Source organism: Balaenoptera physalus (genome assembly GCF_965194825.1).
Source record: "Balaenoptera physalus genome assembly, chromosome: 19".
Taxonomy (NCBI): Eukaryota; Metazoa; Chordata; class Mammalia; order Artiodactyla; family Balaenopteridae; genus Balaenoptera; species Balaenoptera physalus.
In genome coordinates this window covers 12,987,515-13,008,377 of record NC_138900.1, presented here as the reverse complement: position 1 = coordinate 13,008,377, position 20,863 = coordinate 12,987,515, and the positions used below count along the sequence as shown (strand labels likewise).

General features: G+C 52.0%; 1 protein-coding gene across 12 annotated transcripts; it reads right to left on the bottom strand.

Annotated features, from left to right (window-relative positions):
* Positions 1-246: 246 nt before the first annotated feature.
* LOC309648858 (uncharacterized protein C19orf47) lies at positions 247-20,731 on the bottom strand. Of its 12 annotated transcripts, none has more exons than XM_082438015.1 (13): positions 20,623-20,719; positions 17,416-17,468; positions 16,357-16,558; positions 15,949-16,000; positions 12,529-12,616; positions 12,301-12,415; positions 10,795-10,876; positions 6,553-6,690; positions 6,099-6,168; positions 5,798-5,841; positions 4,904-5,056; positions 3,683-3,753; positions 530-1,553 (listed from the first exon to the last, which is right to left on the bottom strand). In XM_082438015.1, the coding sequence occupies exons 4-13, from the start codon at positions 15,965-15,967 to the stop codon at positions 1,059-1,061; spliced, it is 1,275 nt and encodes a 424-aa protein (XP_082294141.1). In that variant the 5' UTR covers positions 15,968-16,000; positions 16,357-16,558; positions 17,416-17,468; positions 20,623-20,719; the 3' UTR covers positions 530-1,058. The 12 variants fall into 12 exon arrangements, with proteins under 12 accessions (XP_082294138.1, XP_082294140.1, XP_082294141.1 ...); XM_082438018.1 differs by having other exon boundaries at positions 16,396-16,558; XM_082438016.1 differs by lacking the exon at positions 20,623-20,719 and adding an exon at positions 17,683-17,814.
* Positions 20,732-20,863: the final 132 nt, after the last annotated feature.

Sequence of the window (20,863 nt, the reverse complement as noted above, 5' to 3'; positions counted from 1 at the left end):
AAGGGGAGGGCAGAGGGACAGAAGCCCTGCGGGTTGCCGAGGGGAGGAGGAGGCCCAACTAGATGATGACCATGACCGTGACTCCCTTCACCTCAGGGCCTGCAGCAAAAACATGGCCTACCTATGTATGTGGGGAGCTTGACCCTCAGAGACGAGGCCCAACACTTCGTGGGTGCCCCGCCCACACTGTGCTTCATGTGAAAAACAGTCCTGCGACTCACCCTGAAGGAGGGGAGGGAAACAGTCTGAAAGTCACAAAAATATATTAAAATAGCTGTTTTCTTCTCTCGGTGCTGGCTTCCCTTCTTAGTGCCCCTTACCCGCCACCCGCCACCGACTTTCAGGGAAAAAGATGCCCAGGCAGGTGCCCCAGCTGCAGCCTGGGGTCTGGGGAGGTCCCTCCAGCCTAGGAGTGACGGCGGCTAACAGTCTCTACAGGCTCGACGCCACCGCCGCCGACGAGGGGGCCGCTGGGAGGCCGGAGGTGCAGGAGGGTCAGGCAGGACGCAGCGGACAGTCGGGCCTTGCCACAGGGACAGAAAACAGAAAAGAAATGAACAGAGTGAAGAGACGGAGAGAGAGAAGTCAAAGCATCGGGGGGGAGGGGGCAGAGGAGGGAGGGAAGCGAGGCAGTCAGAGGGGGTGGGGGTATGATACGGGAGCCCCTTCAGACGACACCCACCCTGGGGGACAGGGAGGCCCGGAGCCGGGGTTTGAGGCAGCAGATGTTGCTGAGAGGGAGGATGGGGGATGGAGGACAGGAAAAGGGCACTTGGCACTTGGAGAGGTAGAAAAGTGGGTCCTGCCAAGGCCACGGTCAGAGAGGAGAGAACAGAGGACGGGAGAGAAGGGAAAGTCCCAGAGCGGCAAGGCCGGGCCACAATGACCATCTCAGACTCAGAAAAACCGGGTGAATCCCCAGAGAGCTGAGGCTGGCAGAACGCCCGAGGGAGACAAGCAGTGTCATCCAGCAGCCGGCGGGGAGGGGTGAGCGCGCCCTCGCTGAAGACTCTGATGGAGCCTGGAGTCTGGAGAGGGGCCTGCGCCCCGCCCTTGGGCTAGAAGGTCCTGCGGCCCAGTCTTTTGAACACGCTCACAGTGCCCGCGTGGTCCATCTGGGCACCAAGGCCCTCGCTGGAGCTGCTCCCCCGGGGCCCCACCAGAGTCCTCTTAATGGTGACCTTGACCTCAGCCGAGGACTTACTCTTGGTGCTCGTGACCTGGCTGTCCTGGGCCTCCGGCACAAGGGCAGCCTTGCCCAGTCTCTGGATGATGCTGACTTTGGATAGGGACTCCGGCTTCCTCTCGAGCCCAGGTCGTGAGGAAAAAGCCAGGCGCCGCAGCGTTGGGGCGGCAGCCGTTGCCGCCGAGCTGGTGGCCTTGGCTTTGACAGTTGGTGCGGGCTGGGGACTGGCTTTGGCTGGGGCCCGGCCTAGCTTCTTCAGGACGCCGGCATACTGCAGGACAGAGCTGCTGCTGTCGTGGTCACTGTCCCAAGCCAGATCCTCGTCCATCTCTGGGGTGGCCCCCAGGCGGCTGAAGACTCCTGTGGGCTGTGGAGGTCAGAGGACAGACAGGACAAGTGAGTCACTCAGTCACTCAACATGCATTCACAGAGAGCTGCCTCATGGGGCTCGCAGGCAGGAAAAACACCCATCGGTGACACACTACACAGTGATCAGAGTCACGAGAGGGCAAGCCCAGGGGGCTGGAGGAGCCCAGGAGAGGCCCCCTCCCTGCCCGAAGTTCGCGGAAGGCTCCCTGGAGAGGGACATCAGAGATGAGATCTGAAAGCCGAGTGGAAGTGAGTCAGATAAAGAGGGAGAGGGAGGGGAGGCGAAAGGGAAGACCATTTGCAAAGGTCTACAGGTGAACGTGAAAGAAAAGGCAAATTTGGTTATTCGCTCCACAGATATTCTCTGAGTCCCAGGTCAATACCTGGCCCTGTGTTGGGCAGTGCTGGGGACCCAGTGGTGACCAGGACGGGCCTGGTCCTGCTCTCAGGGGGCTCACACTCCAGTGGGGAAGACAGACCCAGCATCGGCTGTAGCACAAGTAATTCTCTAATTACGACAGGGAATTCCCTGGAGGTTCAGTGGTTAGGACTCCACGCTCTCACTGCCGAGGGCCCAGGTTCAATCCCTGGGAATTAAGATCCCATGAGCCTTAATTAGTGCTCTTGGGAGGAGAGGGGAGCGCTGGAGAGCAGGGGACAGGGAGGCCTCATCTCCTCTCGGAGTTCAGGACAGCCTTCTCTAAGGCATCAACGTTTAAGAGAGTAAAGAGTGCCGTCTAAGTCCCCAAGACAGGAATAAGAATCATATTTACAGCACACTCACTACGTGCGAAGCTCTTTCCGTGGCTGCATCTTCAAGCCACGTGATCCTGAGTGTTATTATCACACTCATGATAAGATTTAGGAAGTGAGAAAAAGCCAGAGTGGGTGAGCCCTGGTGAGCAAGGAAGAAAAGGCAGCTGGAGAGCTCCACCAGAGTTACTCAAACGTGCCATTTAAAGATGCTCACCACGGCTTCCCTGGTGGCGCAGTGGTTAGGAATCCGCCTGCCAACACAGGGGACACGGGTTCGAGCCCTGGTCCGGGAACATCCCACATGCCGCGGAGCAACTAAGCCCATGCGCCACAGCTACTGAGCCTGCGCTCTAGAGCCCACGAGTCACAACTACTGAGCCCCCGTGCCACAACTACTGAAGCCCACGCGCCTAGAGCCCAGGCTCGGCAATGAGAAGCCACCGCAGTGAGAAGCCCGCGCACCGCGATGAAGAGTAGCCCCCGCTCGCCGCAACTAGAGAAAGCCCGCGCGCAGCAACGAAGACCCAACGCAGCCAAAAATAATAAAATAAAATTTTAAAAATTTAAAAGTAAATAAATAAAATAAAGATGCTCACCACTGCACCAGACAGCCCCCGCGCCACGCAGCTACACCTCACTTAGTCCTCACGACCACGCTGTGAGGTACTATACGGAGGAGGAAACTGAGGTGCAAAGGGCTTAGGTGACACGGTCAAGGCCACGCAGCCAGGCGGTGGCAGAGACAGATTTGTGCCAGGCGATGGGCTCTGGCTGCGTCTCCCAAGCACATGCTGTGGTCAGGCCTGCGGGGCCGCAGGCGGAGGAAGAAGCGCGGGCTGCGCCTGAGCGTGTGGTGAAAAGCCTCTGAAGGGTTTCCCAAGGGCGAGTGGGGAGGGCCTGTCCTGGGGGCAGCACGTGCTGCCACTGTGGGAGAAGGGCTGGAGGGGTTCACAGGAGCTGTGCAGAGACCAGCTAGGAGTCCACTGCCCTACGCAGGCAGGGACAGGTGGCTGACAGGTGGGGACAGATGGCCCCATCAGACTCAAGGCTGCCTGGAGTGGGGATGGTGGGGCACCCGAGACAGGGCCCAGGGGAGGATTTGCTTTGGGGGAAGATGCTGAGGACAATTTGGGGACGTGGTGGTGGGAGGGGTCCGAGGGCGGCGTCCATGAGTTGCCAGACCCCCGGGGCTGGAAATCGGGAGAGAGGTCAGGATAGAAGACGGACAGGGAAGCCACCAGTGCAGAGAAGGGCACTGGGCCTGGAAAGGTGGGTGAGACAGGGTGAGATGTATGTGAGAAATGCCAGGAACAACACCCAGGGAAGACAAGAATTTGAGAGTCCCCGGTGGCTCCCCCATTTCCAACTCACTTTATTCCCCGTCGTCGTGTCTGCCTTGGTCTCGGCGCCAAGGCGATCAAACACAGACGTCCTGTGGAGACCTGGGAGGGAAGTGAGGCCGTGAGCCAGCGCCTGCTGGGCGGTCGCTGTGGGCCCAGGCCTGGCTGAGCGCCGTGCAGACAGGCAGGGGTCGACACAGCCAGCCCAGACCCCAGGCAGCTCTGGTCCAAGCAGGCACCGACTGGGCCCAGTTAGGTTTTACGTCTTTGTTGTCGGCTAACACTGACCTCAACCCACACACTTCTGGCTAGTGTCAAATGTGGGAAGGATCAACTAAAATGGACACTTCCGGTCCTCACACCTTAGTACCAATTCATGAAGTGTGTGTGCGGGAAGAGTTCTTAATCCCTTCTGGTTCCTTTCCCTCTTTTTTGGGCCATGGGCCTCTCAGAGAATCTGATGAATGGTAATGCTCTCCCTAAATAACAGCCTAAAGAGCCATTAACAGGAGAATGCTTACTAGATTACAATATAGAAGTACTATGAAAATATTAAACGACCATTAAAAAGAATGAAGAAGATGAAAAGATCTTCAATAAAAAAGTTATAGAACAATACATATAGGATAATGCTATTTGTGCATAAAAAGAAAAAAATGCCTAGATATGTGTAAATGTACAAACAGATGCATTTACGTTCATAGACGCTGGTCTGGAAAGGTTAACAATACGTGTGGGATATGGGAGTGAGGGGGGAGCTTGTTTTTACTGTACATGCTTCTGCATCCGCTGGATGTTCTTCCATGAGAACGTTTACAATATTCTAAATGGAACACTGTAAGGAAGACCATCTCTGTACCACCAGATACAAACCCCAGCTATGGACTGAATCTCAACCAGACACCTCTGGCTCATCACGACGGCTCCTACTGTTTTGGGCACCTGCCCTCAGCCAGGCACAGTCACTCACTTGACAGGCAGGCTAGCACTGAATCCGTGCCATGGTCCCTCGGGGAAGAGGCGCCAGCTGAGGCACCGAGGAGTCCTGCTACGCTAACTGCAGGACAAGAGGACAGAGGCAGTGATGCGTCCCCCTCTACTATGGTCACCATCACTATCCCCTTGGTCCAAGGCCCCCTGGACCCCATCAGAGCCTGCTCTGGGCCAATGCCTGTAGGACGTGACCAACCCTGCAAGATGCAGCAAAAGGGAAACACAGCCTGTGCCCCCCACTCCCCACCGGGGCCAGTACCTTTCGCTGCCTGCTGCTGCTCCAGGATCTTCCGGGTCCGGGGTGTGGTACCTTTGGGCATGTTGATAATGTACTTCCCCTCCATCTCGGCCGTGACCCGGCGCCGCTTGGTGGCACCAGTCAAGCTCTCCTCCTCCCGGCGGGCCAGGGCTGCTGGGGGAGGAGGGGGTGGTGAGCATCTTCTGGGATGGAATGTTCTCCTGGGGTAGGGGCACACACGTGCCCTTTATCGCCATGCGTTCGCGTGACTGGAATCCCTTATCCTCCCAGCCACCCCCAAGGCCACTGGCTGAACCACCGGGAAACTCAGGGGTCTGGGCACAGGGGGGTTGCAGAAGGCCGTGGCGGGCCTCCCAGGCTCTCTGTGGCTCTGTCCCTCTGTCCCCCAGCAGGCTCACCTCCCAGCCCAGCCAGAATCCCCTCAGATGGGGAAACTGCTGGGTGGTGGAAAAGCCATCTAGGTGGTGCTTTCACAGGTGTAATCACTTTTTAAAAATTAATCAAGGTATATACTTACAATTTGTGCATCGTGCATAAGTAAATTACACCTCAATTTAAAAGAAACACTCTCCTCAAATGTGTTGAGGGGAAGAGAGCCAGTCCCTCCCAGGCTCCCCACCTTTTCAATACTTTAGAAGTGAACTTTAACTTTCTTGCTCATGGCACACAAATCGAAAGATGAGAAGGAGGACGAGGCACTCGCAGACACGCGGCCAAAAGGGAGCACGTGTGATGGAGGCGGACGGGGCTGACGGGGCTGGGGGCCAGGACAGCCAAGCCCCCACCCTGGGCCAAGATCACTGCTGTGGGGACGGGTCCAACAAAGGCAGGAGAGCGTGATGGACAGAAGGAGGGCCTGGAAGCCCAAAGGCCAGAGTCCCATTCCCAGCTTACCAGCTGAGACCTGGAAGAGGAACAGCGGCCAAGCATGGAAAAGTCTGTGGAGGAAGAAGGTCCAGGAGAAGGGAACATCAGGGCAAAGGCCCCACGACGGGAAGGAGCCTGGAGGGGAACCGAGGCAGCAAGCGAGATGTGAATCCACGTGTCGCAGGGCCCAGTAAGGCCATGGGGGAAGACGACTTTATTAGGGGAACAATGGGAAGCCCTGGAGAGTTCTAGACAAGGGTGTGAAAGGATCAGATTGAAGGTTTTAAAGGATCCCTCTGGCCGCTAAGAGGAAAGGTAGCTTCTTTACCTTTGACCCCAGGCATCAAGCACAGGGCCGGGCACCACTGCGGGGCTCAGTGACCATCTGTTAAAAAAGACTGAACCACCCATAGTCAACAACACTGTACTGTACACTTAAAATTTCGTGAAGAGGGTAGAGCTCACGTTAAGTGTTCTTACCACAATAAAATAAATAAAAAGTACAAAAAGACTGAAACAGCCACCGCATGAGAACTGCGGTGCACCCACGACGCTTAAAGACACCATCTCAAGTGCTTCCAACCATCCTCTGGGGAGGGTGTCACCAGCCCCCTTCTACAGTGAAGCCCACAGAGGTGCAGTGGTCTGACCAAGTCTGAACACTCTGGACACCTTGTGGCCTCCAAAGCACCCTGCAACGTTGGGAACATGTCCCCCAAAATACCGTCTGCCAACCCACATTTGCCTCCAGCTCCTCCCACCACCTGCCCGAGTCCCCTCACCGGCGGCCTTGGCACTCTTTGCTGCCATCTTGTTGGACACGGTGACAGAGATCTTGGAGGTGCTGGTGTCCGGCCGCCGGGGGGGAGTGCCGGGTGGGGAGTCTCGGTTCAGGCTGTTGGTGATCATCCGGGAGGCGGCTGCCAGGAGGAAAGAGGAGAGTCCAGTGGGGCGGGGCCCTGGGAAGGGGGTCAGGATGGGGAAGGCAACCTTGGAACCCCACGGGGAAAGGGCAGCCAGAGGCACCCTGTGGCTGCACTGTCAAGACGAGCATGCTTGGGGTGGGCCTGTCTTCCCAGGAACCAGCCCGCCCCTCCCCGCCCTGGGGGCCTTTCCTGAGGCCCCAGACCAGATGGGTTCCTAGCACAATTCACCTATCAGTTACCCAGCCCTGCACTGAGCTCTTCCCTCCCCTCTCCCTCCACCACGCTGGCCTCCAGGATCTTCCTCGCTCAGCAAGTACATGCCCACTCAGGGCACTTGCTGTTCATAGGTCTGGCGTTCAGCTCCCCCAGTAGCAATGGGCTTGCTCTGTCTTTGCATTCAGGTCTCCTCTCAGACGGCATCTCCTCAGAGAATACTTCCCTGCCCTTACTACTGCTTGACATTAAAATTACATTTATTTGTTTACTGGTAGACTCTCCCACAAGATTGCAAGGCCCACAAGGAGACACTGTCTGTTTATCGCTGTGTCCCCAGTGCCAACCACAGTTTCTGGCACTTCACAGGTCTTCAATAAACATCTACTGAAAAGATGAACATGGTCACCGAACCTCCCAACACCCCTACTAGACAGGCTCCACTGTAAACCAATTTTATAGATGAGGAAACTGGGACTCGGGGAGTGGGGTCACTCAGCCAGGGCCCTGGGCAATGTGGGTCTGGCTCCAGTTGGGCTGGGGCAAGAAAAGAGGTGACCTCCCTCAGGGGTGGGAAGCAGTCTCTGGCACCCCTGTATTCTGTGGGGCAGGAGAAGGGATGTCCCAGGGTGCAAGGTGGGCTACAGCGAGCCGACTGGAGGGCCAGCTCCAGCAGGGGGAGGAGACGGATTGTGTCGCCAGGTGCAGCTGCTGCTAGCTTCAGGGTGCGGGTTTGCTGAGCTCTTGGGGAAGCCCTGCAGGGAGGGGAGAGGGGGAACCTTCACGCTACTACCACTTTCTCAGCAGGCCCAGCACCAACCCCCGCCCCACAATGGCTTTCAGACTTTGGTATTTTGTCCTACCTACCCCCAAAAAAGCCTTCTCTCTTTCTGCCATGTGCTGTCTCTCAAAGCCTCCTGAAGTCCCCCATAATGACCCTCAACACCTGATTATAATTCCATATTGCTTGGTTATTTTTAAAATTATAAATACAGCATACAGAAAAATACATCAAACCTACACAGATCGTTTAACATCAGTTCCCATATACCCACCACCCAGGTCAGGAACTGGAGCACTGCTGGCACCTAGAAGTCCTGAGATTGGCCCTTCCTAACGAGACCTCCTCCCTCCCCAGCACCCAGGAAGAGATGGTCGGTTCTCAGGCCTGCTCACTGCTGTTGATGATTTGGCATACACCCTCTCCCGTGATCTTCCCAAGACATTTCTTCAGCCTGATAGGGGTGGCTTTCTTTCTTTTTTTTTTTTTGGCCTCGCCCGGGCCCCAGCAGTGAAATCACCGAGTCCTAACCATTGGACCGCCAGGGAATTCCCAGGGGTGGCTTTCTGATGAGTGGCTGTGTGGCATCTGCGCCCAGAGCCTGCGCTCACAGCACTCTGACAGGCCAAATGCAACACGATCGGGATTTTCTGCTACAAAACATCAGCAGTTGAGAGGGCCTGCCTCTTGCAATGGCCACAGAGGGCAAGGTCTTGCTTAAAAGGGATATGATGTTCTATCACGCCAGGTAAGCATCACCTGGGTGGAGGGAAAACAGCTCTGTCTGTGAGCGACTGAAGCTGAGCTGCAGTCAGATGCCAGAGTACAAAGAACTGTTCTTTGTTCCTCCCAGTGAGGACACACGTGTTCAATATTACAAAGTGTACACAAGTGACCGGAATGTTTTGGGGTACTCTTCTCCACCCTCTTCCATCTGTGCCTGTTTCCCCTACTCTTTTAACTGCCTATTTTCTCCATCAGTATTTTTGTTTTAATTTTTTAAACTTATTTTAAACTATTTAAGATACTCAGAATGGCATAAAAAGTACATACTACCTGATTACACTTATATAGATTTGAAAGACTGGCAAAACTAACCTAAGCTGTTAGAAATCAGGGCAGTGGAAACCCTTGAGAGGGGTGAGTGACGCCAGTCATCTTTTCTGTTTCTGGATTTGGAGGCTGCAGGCTACATGCGTGCTCCATTTGTGGAAAGTCGTTCAGCTGCCCCTTTGTCATCGGAACCCTTTTCTGTATGTCAGTTGAGGGAGACCATTGCAGAAACGAACCCAATTTGTTCAACCTCCCTTCGTCCATGCCTTTGGGTGGGCCCTGACCACACTGATGCTGGGCTTAACCATGTGACTGGCTTTGGCCAATGGGACAGAAGCAAATGTTACACAAGCAGAGACTTAAGAGGTGCTTTGCATATTGGGTCCTGCCTTCTTATGCTGCTTTTGGGAACCCTACAATCACCACGGTGTAGATGAGCCTGGGCTAGCCTGCTGGATAAGGAGAGACATGGGGCCAAGTCATCTCTTTTGGCCCAGATGACACCAAGCCAACCATCAGATGTGTGAGGGAGGCCATCCTAGATCAAGAGATCTAGGGGCTGCCAAGTGACCACTGAGATCAGCTGAGCTGGCCCAGAGCGGAAGTGACCAGTCAAGTCACAGAATCGTGAGAAATAAAAGTCTGTGTTTGCAGCAACATGGATGGACCTAGAGATTATCATACTAAGTGAAGTAAGTCAGACAGACTTAAAAAAATGATACAAATGAACTTATTTACAAAACAGAAATAGACTCACAGACACAGAAAACAAACTTATAGTTACCAAAGGGGAAAGGGGGGGTGTGGATAATTTAGGAGTTTGGGATTCAAATATACACACTACTATATATGGAGTAGATAACCAACAAGGACCTACTGTGTAACACAGGGAACTATATTCACTATTTTATAATAACCTATAATGGAAAAGAATCTGGAAAATATATATATATATAGGGAACTCCCTGGCGGTCCAGTGGTTAGGACTCCGAGCTTTCGTTCCACTGCAGGGGGCATGGGTTCGATCCCTGGTTAGGGAACTAAGATATATATGTGTGTGAGTGTGTGTGTGTGTGTGTGTGTGTGTGTGTGTATAACTGAATCACTTTGCTGTATACCTGAAACTAACACAACATTGTAAATCAACTATATTTCAATAAAAATTTTTTTTAAAAAGTCTGTGTTTAAGCCAGTTTTGTGGTGGCTTGTTAAGCAGCGAAAGCTAATTAATACGTATGTTAAATTTTTTAAGTGTCACACTGCTGAAAAAAACAAAAGTATAAATACAGTTGATTCTTACCATTCAGATTCCATTTTGTAAATTCACCTGTTCACAAATTCATTCGTAACCTCAAAACCAATACTCGTGGTGCTCTGTGGTCATTCACAGACACGCACAGAGAGGCAAAAAACTTGAGTCACCCAACACACGTTCCCAACTGAGGTCAAACAAGGCGACGCTCTGCCTTCCTGTTGCAGCTCTCACTTAGTAAACAACTCTATTTAGTGCCACAGTCTATTTACAGTCTCCTTAGTGCTATTTTCACATCTTTGTGCTTTTTGTTAGTGATTTTGCTGTTTAAAATGGCCCCCAAGCATGGTGATAAGGTGCTGTCTAGTGTCCCAAGTTCAAGAAGGCTGGGATGTGCCTTACGGAAAAAATACGTGCGTTCAATAAGCTTCGTTCAGGCATGAGTTTTAGTGCTGTGGGCTGTGAGTTCAATGTTTATGAATCAACACCATATATTAAATAAGGTGTCTTGGAACAGAAACACATATAAATAAGGTTGTGTATTGGTTAGATGACGAAAATGTGGTGACCCCGTATTCCCCTGGGAGAAGTGATTCAGTATTCACTGACTCGGTGTTCACAGTGGCTGTGTAGAATGGAACGACCACAAACGAATATCCATTGTATACACAGCCACTCACTACCTAAGAGACGAGAGCCTCGGATGGCTTTGCTTCCACCTCTGCAAACTCCAGGTGTGTCCCCTTCACTGTCGGAGTGTAAGAATGAAGGAAAGGAGGCCTGAACACATGGGACTCACCGCTAGAGGCGCCTCGGCGAATCTCGCCTGGAAGGGGGCTGGGGCTGCAGGGCACCGACTCAGTGGCAGCTTTGCACATGTCCTGTAAAGAAAACAGGTGCCTGGTTACCATGGGGACAGGGGCATGAGCTGGCGGAAGAGGGAACCCAGATATCTGAGCAAAACTCGGGGCATCAGAGCGTGAACTGTTAGAGGTTTCAAAACATTTCCCTCCTAATCATAATGAAGCATCAGACAAACCCAAACTGAGGGACATGCTACAGAACACCTGACCAGTACTCTCCAAAACTGTGAAGGTCATCAAAAACCTGGGAAGACTAGGAAACTGTCCCAAATCAAAAGAGACTAAGGAGACGTGAGAAGTAAATGCCATGTGGTATCCTGGAACAGAAAAAGGACATTAGTGGAAAAACTAATGAAATCCAAATAGTCTATAATTTAGTTAACAATAGCATACTACTAATGTCCATTTCTTAGTTTTGACAAATGGACCATGGCTATGGAAGATGTTAACATTAAGGGAAGCTGGGTGAAGGAAGTACAGAAACTTTCTGTACTACTGTCGGAACTTTTCTATAAATCTAAAATTGGTCTCAAATTTAAAAGTTTAAAGGAATCATTTTGCTCAGTGACCTCCGTGATAACTCAGCTAACATCCCTGGCTTGAGAAAGCCCTCGCTGCGGGGTCTTGTCCTGGATGGTGGACAGACGAAGGTCTGTCCCTGGGATGGAGGAAGCTACTAAAATTGACAAGAATAACCCCAGCAGCCATCACTCGGTAAAGTGCAGTGCTGGAGAGCGCAGCTTTGAAGCAAGCTTCCTTCTCAGTCAAGTGGAGGGAGGAGTAAGTGAGCTCATATGCGTAGAGGATGAAGACAGGGCCTGACAGGCCACGGCGAGTGCTTGGTAAGTGCTAACTATCATAACTAAACAAGCTCTTCACTCCAGGCCTGGCACTTGGGGCTACATACACTCTCTGGTAGATGGCCACAGCGACCCCATGCAGCAGGGCTGTGTGAAAAGCCTGTTGCAGAGACTCGGGGAGGTGAAATCACTAGTCCAAGGTCACTGTAAGCAGAAGGGCCAAGAATGGAACCACCATGTTGTTGGCCAAGCCACCAACTGGGTCCCACATAGAAAGCTCCTGTTCTGGGGACAGAGGAAGAGTCCTGGTAAGGATAACTATCATGAGGAAGATGAGAACTAGTAATAACAATACTTGTAGCGAGCCCCTACTGCAGCCTGCTGTTTACACTGTCCTAGGGCTTTATATAACTTAGTACTCACAACCCTCCTGCGAAACTGGTTTGCCTACGTACATCCTACAGGTGGAGAAAGTAAGGTTCAGAGAGGTTAGGCAACATGCCCGATGTCACACAGCAAACAGTGGAACCAGCCTTGGAATCCAGTCTGCCTACCTTTACTTCCAAGCCTCCAGTCGGCTCTGCCACTGCCCCTCTACCCCACCCTAAATCCAGGGACAGAGGGGTCGAGCGGAGCACCCACCTGGCGGTGCACCACCTTGGCGTGCTTGAGGATGGCAATGATGTCGCCCACCACAGTCACGCCCAGCTCATTCATGATGTCCTTGTTGAGATCCAGCAGCATGCTCTTCTGGATCCTGCAGGGGTGGGTCAGCAGGGAGGCCACCAGTGGGCCAGGGTGGGTGGGCCAGCCAGCCCCCTGACTCCCCTCCTTTCCCCAAGTTCAGCCCTGTCCCCTGGGTAGCCTTACCTATTATCCACAAACATCACTGCGTAATTGACAGCAGGTCCCGGAGGAATGCCGGCTTCCTTAAAGAATTGGATCCACTCGGAAGTGGCTGGGGGGAGGGGGCGTGGACAGGGCTCATTATTCACGTCACTCTCCTTAGAGAAGAGCAGCAGCAAAACCACGACAGCAGCAGCTCCCACACATTAAATGCTTATCAAATGCCAGGCCCTGGGCCTGAGAGCTCTGCATATATGACGGAACTAAGCCGGCCTGACAGCCCTGTGAGTTAAGCAGCACTGACGCCCCCATTTTGCCAGTGAGGAAACTGAGGCAGGGAGAGGTCGGGGGACTCGCCCCAGGCCACCCTGCTAACAAGAAGCAGACTCCCCGAGCCCCTGTGCTTCCATACTGCCCTTCTCCTTGCAGCTCTACCCTGCTCTGGAGCGTGACCCGCAGCAATCACCCCCCCCCAATGCTTGGCCAATGACTGGTTTGGGGGAGCCAGGACTCTGGGTTCTCCACCCAGGTCCCCCATCAGCAGGTGCGGGCCCAGAGGGTGACAGGATTCATAGGTGGATGGAAAGAAGGGTTGCAGAGCTGACCCCTGGGTGTCAGAAGCAACCCCCCTCTACACACACACAGAAGCAGGCCGGCCTCAGAGTGAGGCCAAAGCATAGGCTTTGTTTGGAGCATGGGTTCAAATCCTGGCTCTGCCATCTCCCGGCTGAGGGACTCTGGGCAAGGTAACGCTTGGTGCTTCGGTGCCCTCTGGGGTAATACATTCAACAAGTATGTCCTGAGCACGTGGCCCACACCAGGTCCTCCTCTGGGCACTGGGGATACCGCAGGGCACAAGACAGAATCCCTTTCCTCATGGAGCTGACATTCTAGTGATTACAGCACTGACGTCCTTGGTCATCGTGCAGACTAAAGAGAAAGTCCACAAAAAGGGCTCTAAATGGCATGTGGCCCAGAGGATGTCCTCAACCCATGGCAGCCATCATGATGATGATGATGATGAAGGGGATAATGGTGACGATGATGCCACCGCTACACATGGAGCCAAGACCAGGCAGACCCCATCCATGTAGCTTTACTGCTTCCAAAGTTCTTTCTTGGCCTCTTGGGTGTGACCTTCAAACTGACCCTGACCTCTCAGGCCAGGTGTTAGAGAAGATCACGGGTTCCAAGGAGAACTTTTTTTTCACATTTTAATATCTCTGAAACTAGGATTTACCTCACAATTGATGGTGTGCCACAATTTAATTGGCAACATTTTTAAAAAATCTTTCTCAGGGTACATAACAGTACATCCAACAATCCATGCTATTTTAGATAAGAAGAAATTTGGTGTTACTATGCCCATTTTGCAGATAAGACAACTGAGGCTCAGAGCAGGGAAAGAGACACACTCTGGACGAGACACTGCATGGGTGGGGGGTAGGGGGCTCAGGCGCATCCCCTCCCGAAGAGGCCCCTGCCCAGCCAGCCACAGGCCAGTCTCCCGGGGCCTGAGGCAAGTGAGGAGCTCATGCCCTCAGGACATCCTCCAGCAGCCCAGAGGAAAGGGGGACCTTTTTCTGCTTTTCACAGGCACTGTCCACCTGTCCAGGCATGGGGCCCTGGGTTCCCTTGGCCAAAAGCAGGCACCTTTGTCTAAGTATCAAAAACTACCACACAATAGTTCCATTTATGTGAAATGTCCAGAAGAGGTAAAGCTGTAGAGATCTGTAGGGACAGAAAGTAGATTAGTGGTTGCCAGGGACCGGGGTGGGAGAGCAGGGGGGAGGGGGGAGGGGGGAGTGATTGCTAACGGGTATTCGGGTTTTGGGGGGAGTGATGAAAATATTTTGAAATTGATTGCGGCGACGGTTGCATAAGTCTGCGAACCCAGACTATAAAGACAATTGAATCGTACGCTTCAGTGAATTGTATGAAATGTGACCTGCCTCTCAATTAAGCTGTTATTAAGGGGAGGAAGAACACCACGGTAGGTTGGGGGTAGCTAGCTGCCTGAAGCAACGTCAAGGAACTGCAGAAGTCCTCCCGTCTGGCCCTCACCGTCATTTCGCGTCCTACTGAGGAGGAAAATACGCTGCCAATTAAACGATCACAAGCGCCAGCTGTAAGACGCACCCCCATTTCAGAAATATTAATATGGGCCACCATGTGTGTCTTGGACTCAGAGGTGTGGCTTGCTGTACGCACCAGGAGACGCGCACTAGAAGATTCACAGCAGCTTGTCTGCAACCCAGAAACAACGCAACATCCACTGACAATAGCATCAACCAACAAATGGTGGCTGCTCACACAGTAAACACTACGGAGCAGAGTGCAAAGCAAGGAACTGCAACTACACACAGCGCCAGAGATGAGCCTCAGACACGGCGCGGAGCAACAGAAGCCAGGTGCAGAAGAACTCATGGCATGACTGCATTCACGTAAGTTCAAAACCAAGGCTATAGGAACGTTTTCATTAGTGGTACAACTATAAGAAAGGTAAGGAGAGATTATCACAAAGAGAAGACAGTGGTTTATTCCATCTGGAGGAAGGAGGGGGTGTGTGATTGGGTTGGGAGCCCTCAGGGGGGCAGGCAATATTCTAGTTCTTGACCTGGACGGTTGGGGGGGTTGCTTTTTTTAAAACCTTTTTATTGAACTATCATTTTCACCCACAAAAGTACACACAAGTCGATACATTTTCATAAACCAACATACCCATGTAACCAGTACCCAGATCAAGAAATAAAACATTTCCAACATTCCAGAAGCATCCCCCGCCTCACATTCCCTAGGCAGTCACTTCTCCCTGCCTCGCAAGGGCAATCAACACTTTCTAGCAGCATAGATTGATTTTGCCTGCTTCTGTGCTTTATATAAATAGAATCATAAAGGATGCACTCAGATGTTTGCTTTTTAATTGCTCTTATGACCACACAAATATGTTTTATGTACTTTTCTATACATACAAATCTCCAAAAATTTTAAAGCTACCAGCTAATAATCTCTGTGCTTTGGCAATCCCCAAGTACAGAGTTCAAAGAGAATGTGGTGATAAAGCTCATGAGAATAATAACAGCTAACATTTGCTGAGAACTATGCCCAAGATTTTACATGCAATAACCTCTTAATCCTTACAACATCCCAGGATGTTACTATCTCCATTTTACAGGTGAGAAAATCGAGGCTCTGAGAGGTCATATGAGAAATCTGCTGGACTTCAGGACCCAAGTTCTTTATGGCCAAAATACGTTGTCAGCAGGCCAAGACACAGAGCGGAGGTGGATAGGCCCTGAGCAGGCCCTGGCCCTCCCTCCACGTTCCCCGGAGCACAGCTGTTCCTGCCAGTGACCAGCCTTCCCTCCCCCAGCCTGCTCCCCCCACCAAAGTCACACCTCGGAAAGGGCAGAGGGGAGAGGGGGCCCCAGAGAGAAGACTCACCCATAGTTACAGAGACCATTGTCTCCCTCGCCTTCACTCTGCTCCCTGGAGCCTGCAAGAGAGAACAAGGGGAGAGCATCCATGAGCCGCCGCCGGCTAAGTGTCCGTCCCTCTCTCGCTGCCTGTCTGCCTGCCAGAGGAGAGTTCCTGGGCTGGGGGCTCACAGCCCAGGAATAGCCTGGAGCAGCTGGCAGGAAGTCAGCCTGGGGCAGAGCTGTCACCACAACTATCACTCCTGCCTCGGATAAGGCCCAGGGGCAGCAAATGTCCACATCTCCATTCCCACACACCTCACAAGTTTCTGGCTGGAATAAGAGAGGGACAGAAAAAAAGACACCCCCTGCCCAAGACCTTAACCATAAATACCCATTCATTCACCCATTCAAAAACTCCTTCCTGAGAACCTACTGTGTGTGAGGCACTGTTCTAGGAGCCAGGAATACTGACGTTAACAAAAACCAGAGCTTGAGGACTTCCCCGGCGGTCCAGTGGTTAAGACTCCACGCTTCCACTGCAGGGGGCACAGGTTCGATCCCTGGTCAGGGAACTAAGATCCCACATACCGCAAGGCGCAGCAAAAAACAAACAAACAAACTCCAGAGCTTGGCATCTAGGTGGGGACATGGGAAACAGGGAGACAGAGAGTAAACAAGCAAACCAGTTGACAATATCATGTGTCAGAAAGCCTTTAGCGTTATGGAGAAAACACAGAGGGCCCGGGAAGGGAGGGCTTGCAATTCTAAATGGGTGGTCAGAGAAGAGCTCTCTAAAGTGACATTTAGAGACCTGAAGGAGGTGGAGGAGTGAGCCATGCAGTTTTACAGAGGAAGAGTGTTCCAGGAGAAGGTACAGCAAGTCCAGTGCCCTGAGCCAGGAGCCCATCTGGCATGTCCGTGGGGCAGCAGGAACAGGGGAGGGAGCAAGGAGGCAAGTGAGAGCGGCCAGGGCAGAGAGGTGGGGCACCAGTCAGGAGGGGGTCCCAGAGCAGAAATGGAAAACCAGTTTTCACTTGAGTAACATCAGCAGGTGCCAGAAAGGTGTTAAAGACATATTAGCCCCAACGGAGACTTCCTCCTGCACATGAACAGCAGTGTTGAAAGAGAACTAACAGAAATCATTTCCTCACCTGATGCTTCGCTACTACCTGACTCCAGGACCACCTGTCCCATGCTGCCCTGGCCCAAACTTCCCACCTGGCCCGCCTCCTCTTCTCAGTCCCTGCCCTCTCCCCTCATGCTGCTCCCCTCTACCCACACCAGCCCCCAGTTCTGATCCTTTTCACCCACCCCTCCTCCGCCTCCTCTACAGGGTACAGAAGGCCCACTGTCCAGCACCTTTCTGTTTACCATCACGTACAATCTGCCGCTTCCCGCCCCCCCCCCCATTTTGATGGTATCACAGAGATGGTACAAGAGTAAGGACTCTGGAACCAGACTTGCAGGATTCAAATCTGGCTCTACCACTTACTAGCTGTGTGACCTTGGCAAGTGACTTCACCAGTCGGGCTTCAGTGTCCCCATCTGTAAACCGGGATGGTACAAACATTACTTGCCTTAGAGGACTGCTGTGGGGCTAGATGAGTTTCTATGTACAAAGAGCTCAAGAGTGCCTGGTGTATACTAAGTACCTACTCTAGAAGTGCTGGTTCTTCTTATTCCCCCGGCCTCCCACCCCAGCTTTCCCTCTAACACCCAAGTGCTTTGCCTGCCACCCACTTTCCACACAGAATGTCACCTGTGCCTGGAATGTTTGCTCCTCCTGTCCTCCTGGCAAGCTCTCCATCACTCTGCTTGGCTGCCACCTGCTTTGTGAAGCCTTCCCAAAGTCCCCAGATGTGAGGGTCTCTCCTCTACTCCCAAGTAGGATGATGAACATGACCACGGACATCACTTCACCCTGTACTTGGCTCCTAAGATCCCTTTTCCCTTCGGGATTTTACCACTGGACAAAGACAATACAACCAACATCTCTCAAAGGGCAAGGCATGGAGAGGCTTCAGTGAAGTCAGACAGAACAACAGCATTTCACATACCAAGCACTAACTATGCACCAGGACCAATGCCAGGCATCACGCTGATGCCTCACAACCTCCTCATGAGTGAGGACTATAATTAGCCCCATTTTAATCAATGAAAAAACCGACTCATTGTGGGGCAGTCATTTGCCAAATGACACATCTAGCACGCACTTTACTATGATTCAAAAACAAGTTCTCCCTGACTCCAATGTCCATGCAGTAGCTCCTGCTGAATGTTTACGTGCCAGGCACTGAATATGTTCACATCTCAGTGACTCCTCACAACCACCCGCGGTAAAAAGTAAAAATGATCTCCAAGTTACAGATTAGAGTGGCAGGCCCGAGGTCACACAGCAAGTAACTACAGGGCCAGGGTTTGAACCCAAGTCAGTCAGTGGCTATGATTAACACTGGTCAAGGGATTACTATGAGCCAGGCACTGTGGTCTGTCTTTGCAAAGTTTCAGTTAACACTTACTAGGAGGCTCTAAGTACTGGTATCCTCCCACTATAACTGCAGAATTCCCTGATGGACTCAATGTCCTCTCTCCACCGTTAAAAGCCCATCTCCAGCACTGACTTTCTGAACAGTGAAGATTATATAACATTAACAATAATAGAAAAATGACAGCTCCCAAAATTCAAGTAATCACCATGCACCAGACTCCCCATCCTAAGCCCTTAGAAGGCTTGGCTCCAAATCTCGATTTTACCACTTCCTAACCCTGACTCTGGGGCAAGTGGCTTAACCTTTCTGGATCTCACTCCCTTCAACTATAAAATAAGAATGATAGGAGTTATTGTACATCAACTATACTTCAATTAAAAAAAGAAAGAGGGCTTCCCTGGTGGCGCAGTGGTTGAGAATCTGCCTGCCAATGCAGGGGACACGGGTTCGAGCCCTGGTCTGGGAAGATCCCACATGCCGCGGAGCAACTAAGCCCGTGAGCCACAACTACTGAGCCTGCGCGTCTGGAGCCTGCGCTCTGCAACATGAGAGGCCGCGAAAGTGAGAGACCCGCGCACCGCGATGAAGAGTGAACCGCCCCCCCCCCCCCCCCCCGCTCTCCGCAACTGGAGAAAGCCTTCGCACAGAAACGAAGACCCAACACGGCCAAAAATATATAAATAAATAAATAATTATTTAAAAGAAAGAGGGCTTCCCTGGTGGCGCAGTGGTTGAGAATCTGCCTGACAATGCAGGGGACACGGGTTCGAGCCCTGGTCTGGGAAGATCCCACATGCCCCGGAGCAACTAGGCCCGTGAGCCACAACTACTGAGCCTGCGCGTCTGGAGCTTGTGCTCCGCAACAAGAGAGGCCGCGATAGCGAGAGGCCCGCGCACCGCGATGAAGAGTGGCCGCCACTTGCCGCAACTAGAGAAAGCCCTCGCACAGAAACAAAGACCCAACACAGCCATAAATAAATAAATAAATTAAATAAATAAACCCAAAGTTAAAAAAAAAAAAAACCTGTCATCCTTAAAAAAAAAAAAAAAGAAAGAAAGAAGGATAAGCATATCTATTCTTAAAGTGCTTAGCAGGGTTAAAAGAGTTTATAAACGCCAAGCCCTTAGAACAATTTCAGCAGGTTTTGTACATGTGCATTAAATAAATCTTAAGTGAGTCAGGAAAAGGGTAGGACAGTCACTGAGCTGATGTCAGTCATATGCAAAGTGTGAGCTGAGAACAGAGTATAACTTAACAGGGTCCATGGGATCTGACAACATAGAACCACAATAGTACAAGTTATTCCCTTTTCAATTCTTTCAGTTTCTGTCTACAATTTAATAGACCGTTCTGCTTCCATTGGAGTTCAGGTTAAGTTTTCCTTCTTCTCACGGCCAGCAATGCTAGTTTTCCATTAAGAAAGCAATACAAATTTTCTTTCTCAAATGAACTGACTGGAGGAAAATGCATCAGTTTTAAAGAAAAAGGAAAACGTAATACTAAGGGATTTGGCAAAATTTATCAAATAGTAAGTGGCAGGATGTCGATTTGCCCAGCTCCAGATTCCAAGTTTTTCCTATCGCCGTCTCTGGGTTTCCTTTCTCCTCTCTACTTCCTTGCAAGTCCCATCTACACCAATGACTCTCAGAATCATTTTAATTATAGTCCCAATCTATTGAGCTCCTGCTCTATACTGTCAGGTCCTATGCTAAGGAGTTTACACGCACATTTCATCAGCATCCTCACAATGACTATGATATTGGGGCTATTAGCCTTCGTTGTATAGACGAGGAAAACGAGGTTCAGACAGGTGAAGGCACAGGTCCACTACCACAAAGTGTAGCTAGGACTTGAACTGAAATCTGTTGGCTCCCAATTCCACGCTCCCACACCCAGATCTTCCACACCAAGTACAAACATCATCAACAATACAAACAATAACAGTATAGCAACCAAGTGAGCAGTGTGCCAGGCGCTGAGCTAGGGGCTCCGACATGCACGAGCTGACTTCTCACTCCAACCTATAAAGAGGATGCCATAGCCAGATTCTGATCCCCATTCTACAGAGGAGGAAACTGAGGTTCAGAGAAAGAAGTAGCTTGTCAAGAGCCGAGCCGCACAGCGGCGCCAGGACTGAGTCCGGAACCCCGGGCGCCATTCATCCCCACCTCATCCAACCCAGTCCCACCACCCACGGCCCGCGCCTCACCTGGCCCTCTGTGCCCGCGCCCACTCGCGCCGCCCGTCCTCCCACCCGGCGGCGCCAATTGTCAGACCCTCCTCCTTCGGCCCGGCTGCCCGCCCCGGAAGCACCGTCCTCGCCGCCGGAAGCCGGACTTACCGGCCCGCGGCCGCTCTAGCCCTCCGGGTAGCCACCAGCGAGAGCACAGCGGCACCCGTCACGTGACCACCCGCAGTCTCCCAGGCGCTTCCCCCTCCCCACGCTAGCG

What these genes read in the sequence shown, in the direction of transcription:
- LOC309648858 (XM_082438019.1), bottom strand. An exon ending in AAAGAGTGCCAAGGCCGCCG is followed by an intron (nt 6,169 to 6,552) that starts GTGAGGGGACTC and finishes TGGGTGGTTCAG; the next exon opens with TCTTTTTTAACAGATGGTCA. An exon ending in CTTGATGCCTGGGGTCAAAG is followed by an intron (nt 5,842 to 6,098) that starts GTAAAGAAGCTA and finishes CTTCCTCCACAG; the next exon opens with ACTTTTCCATGCTTGGCCGC.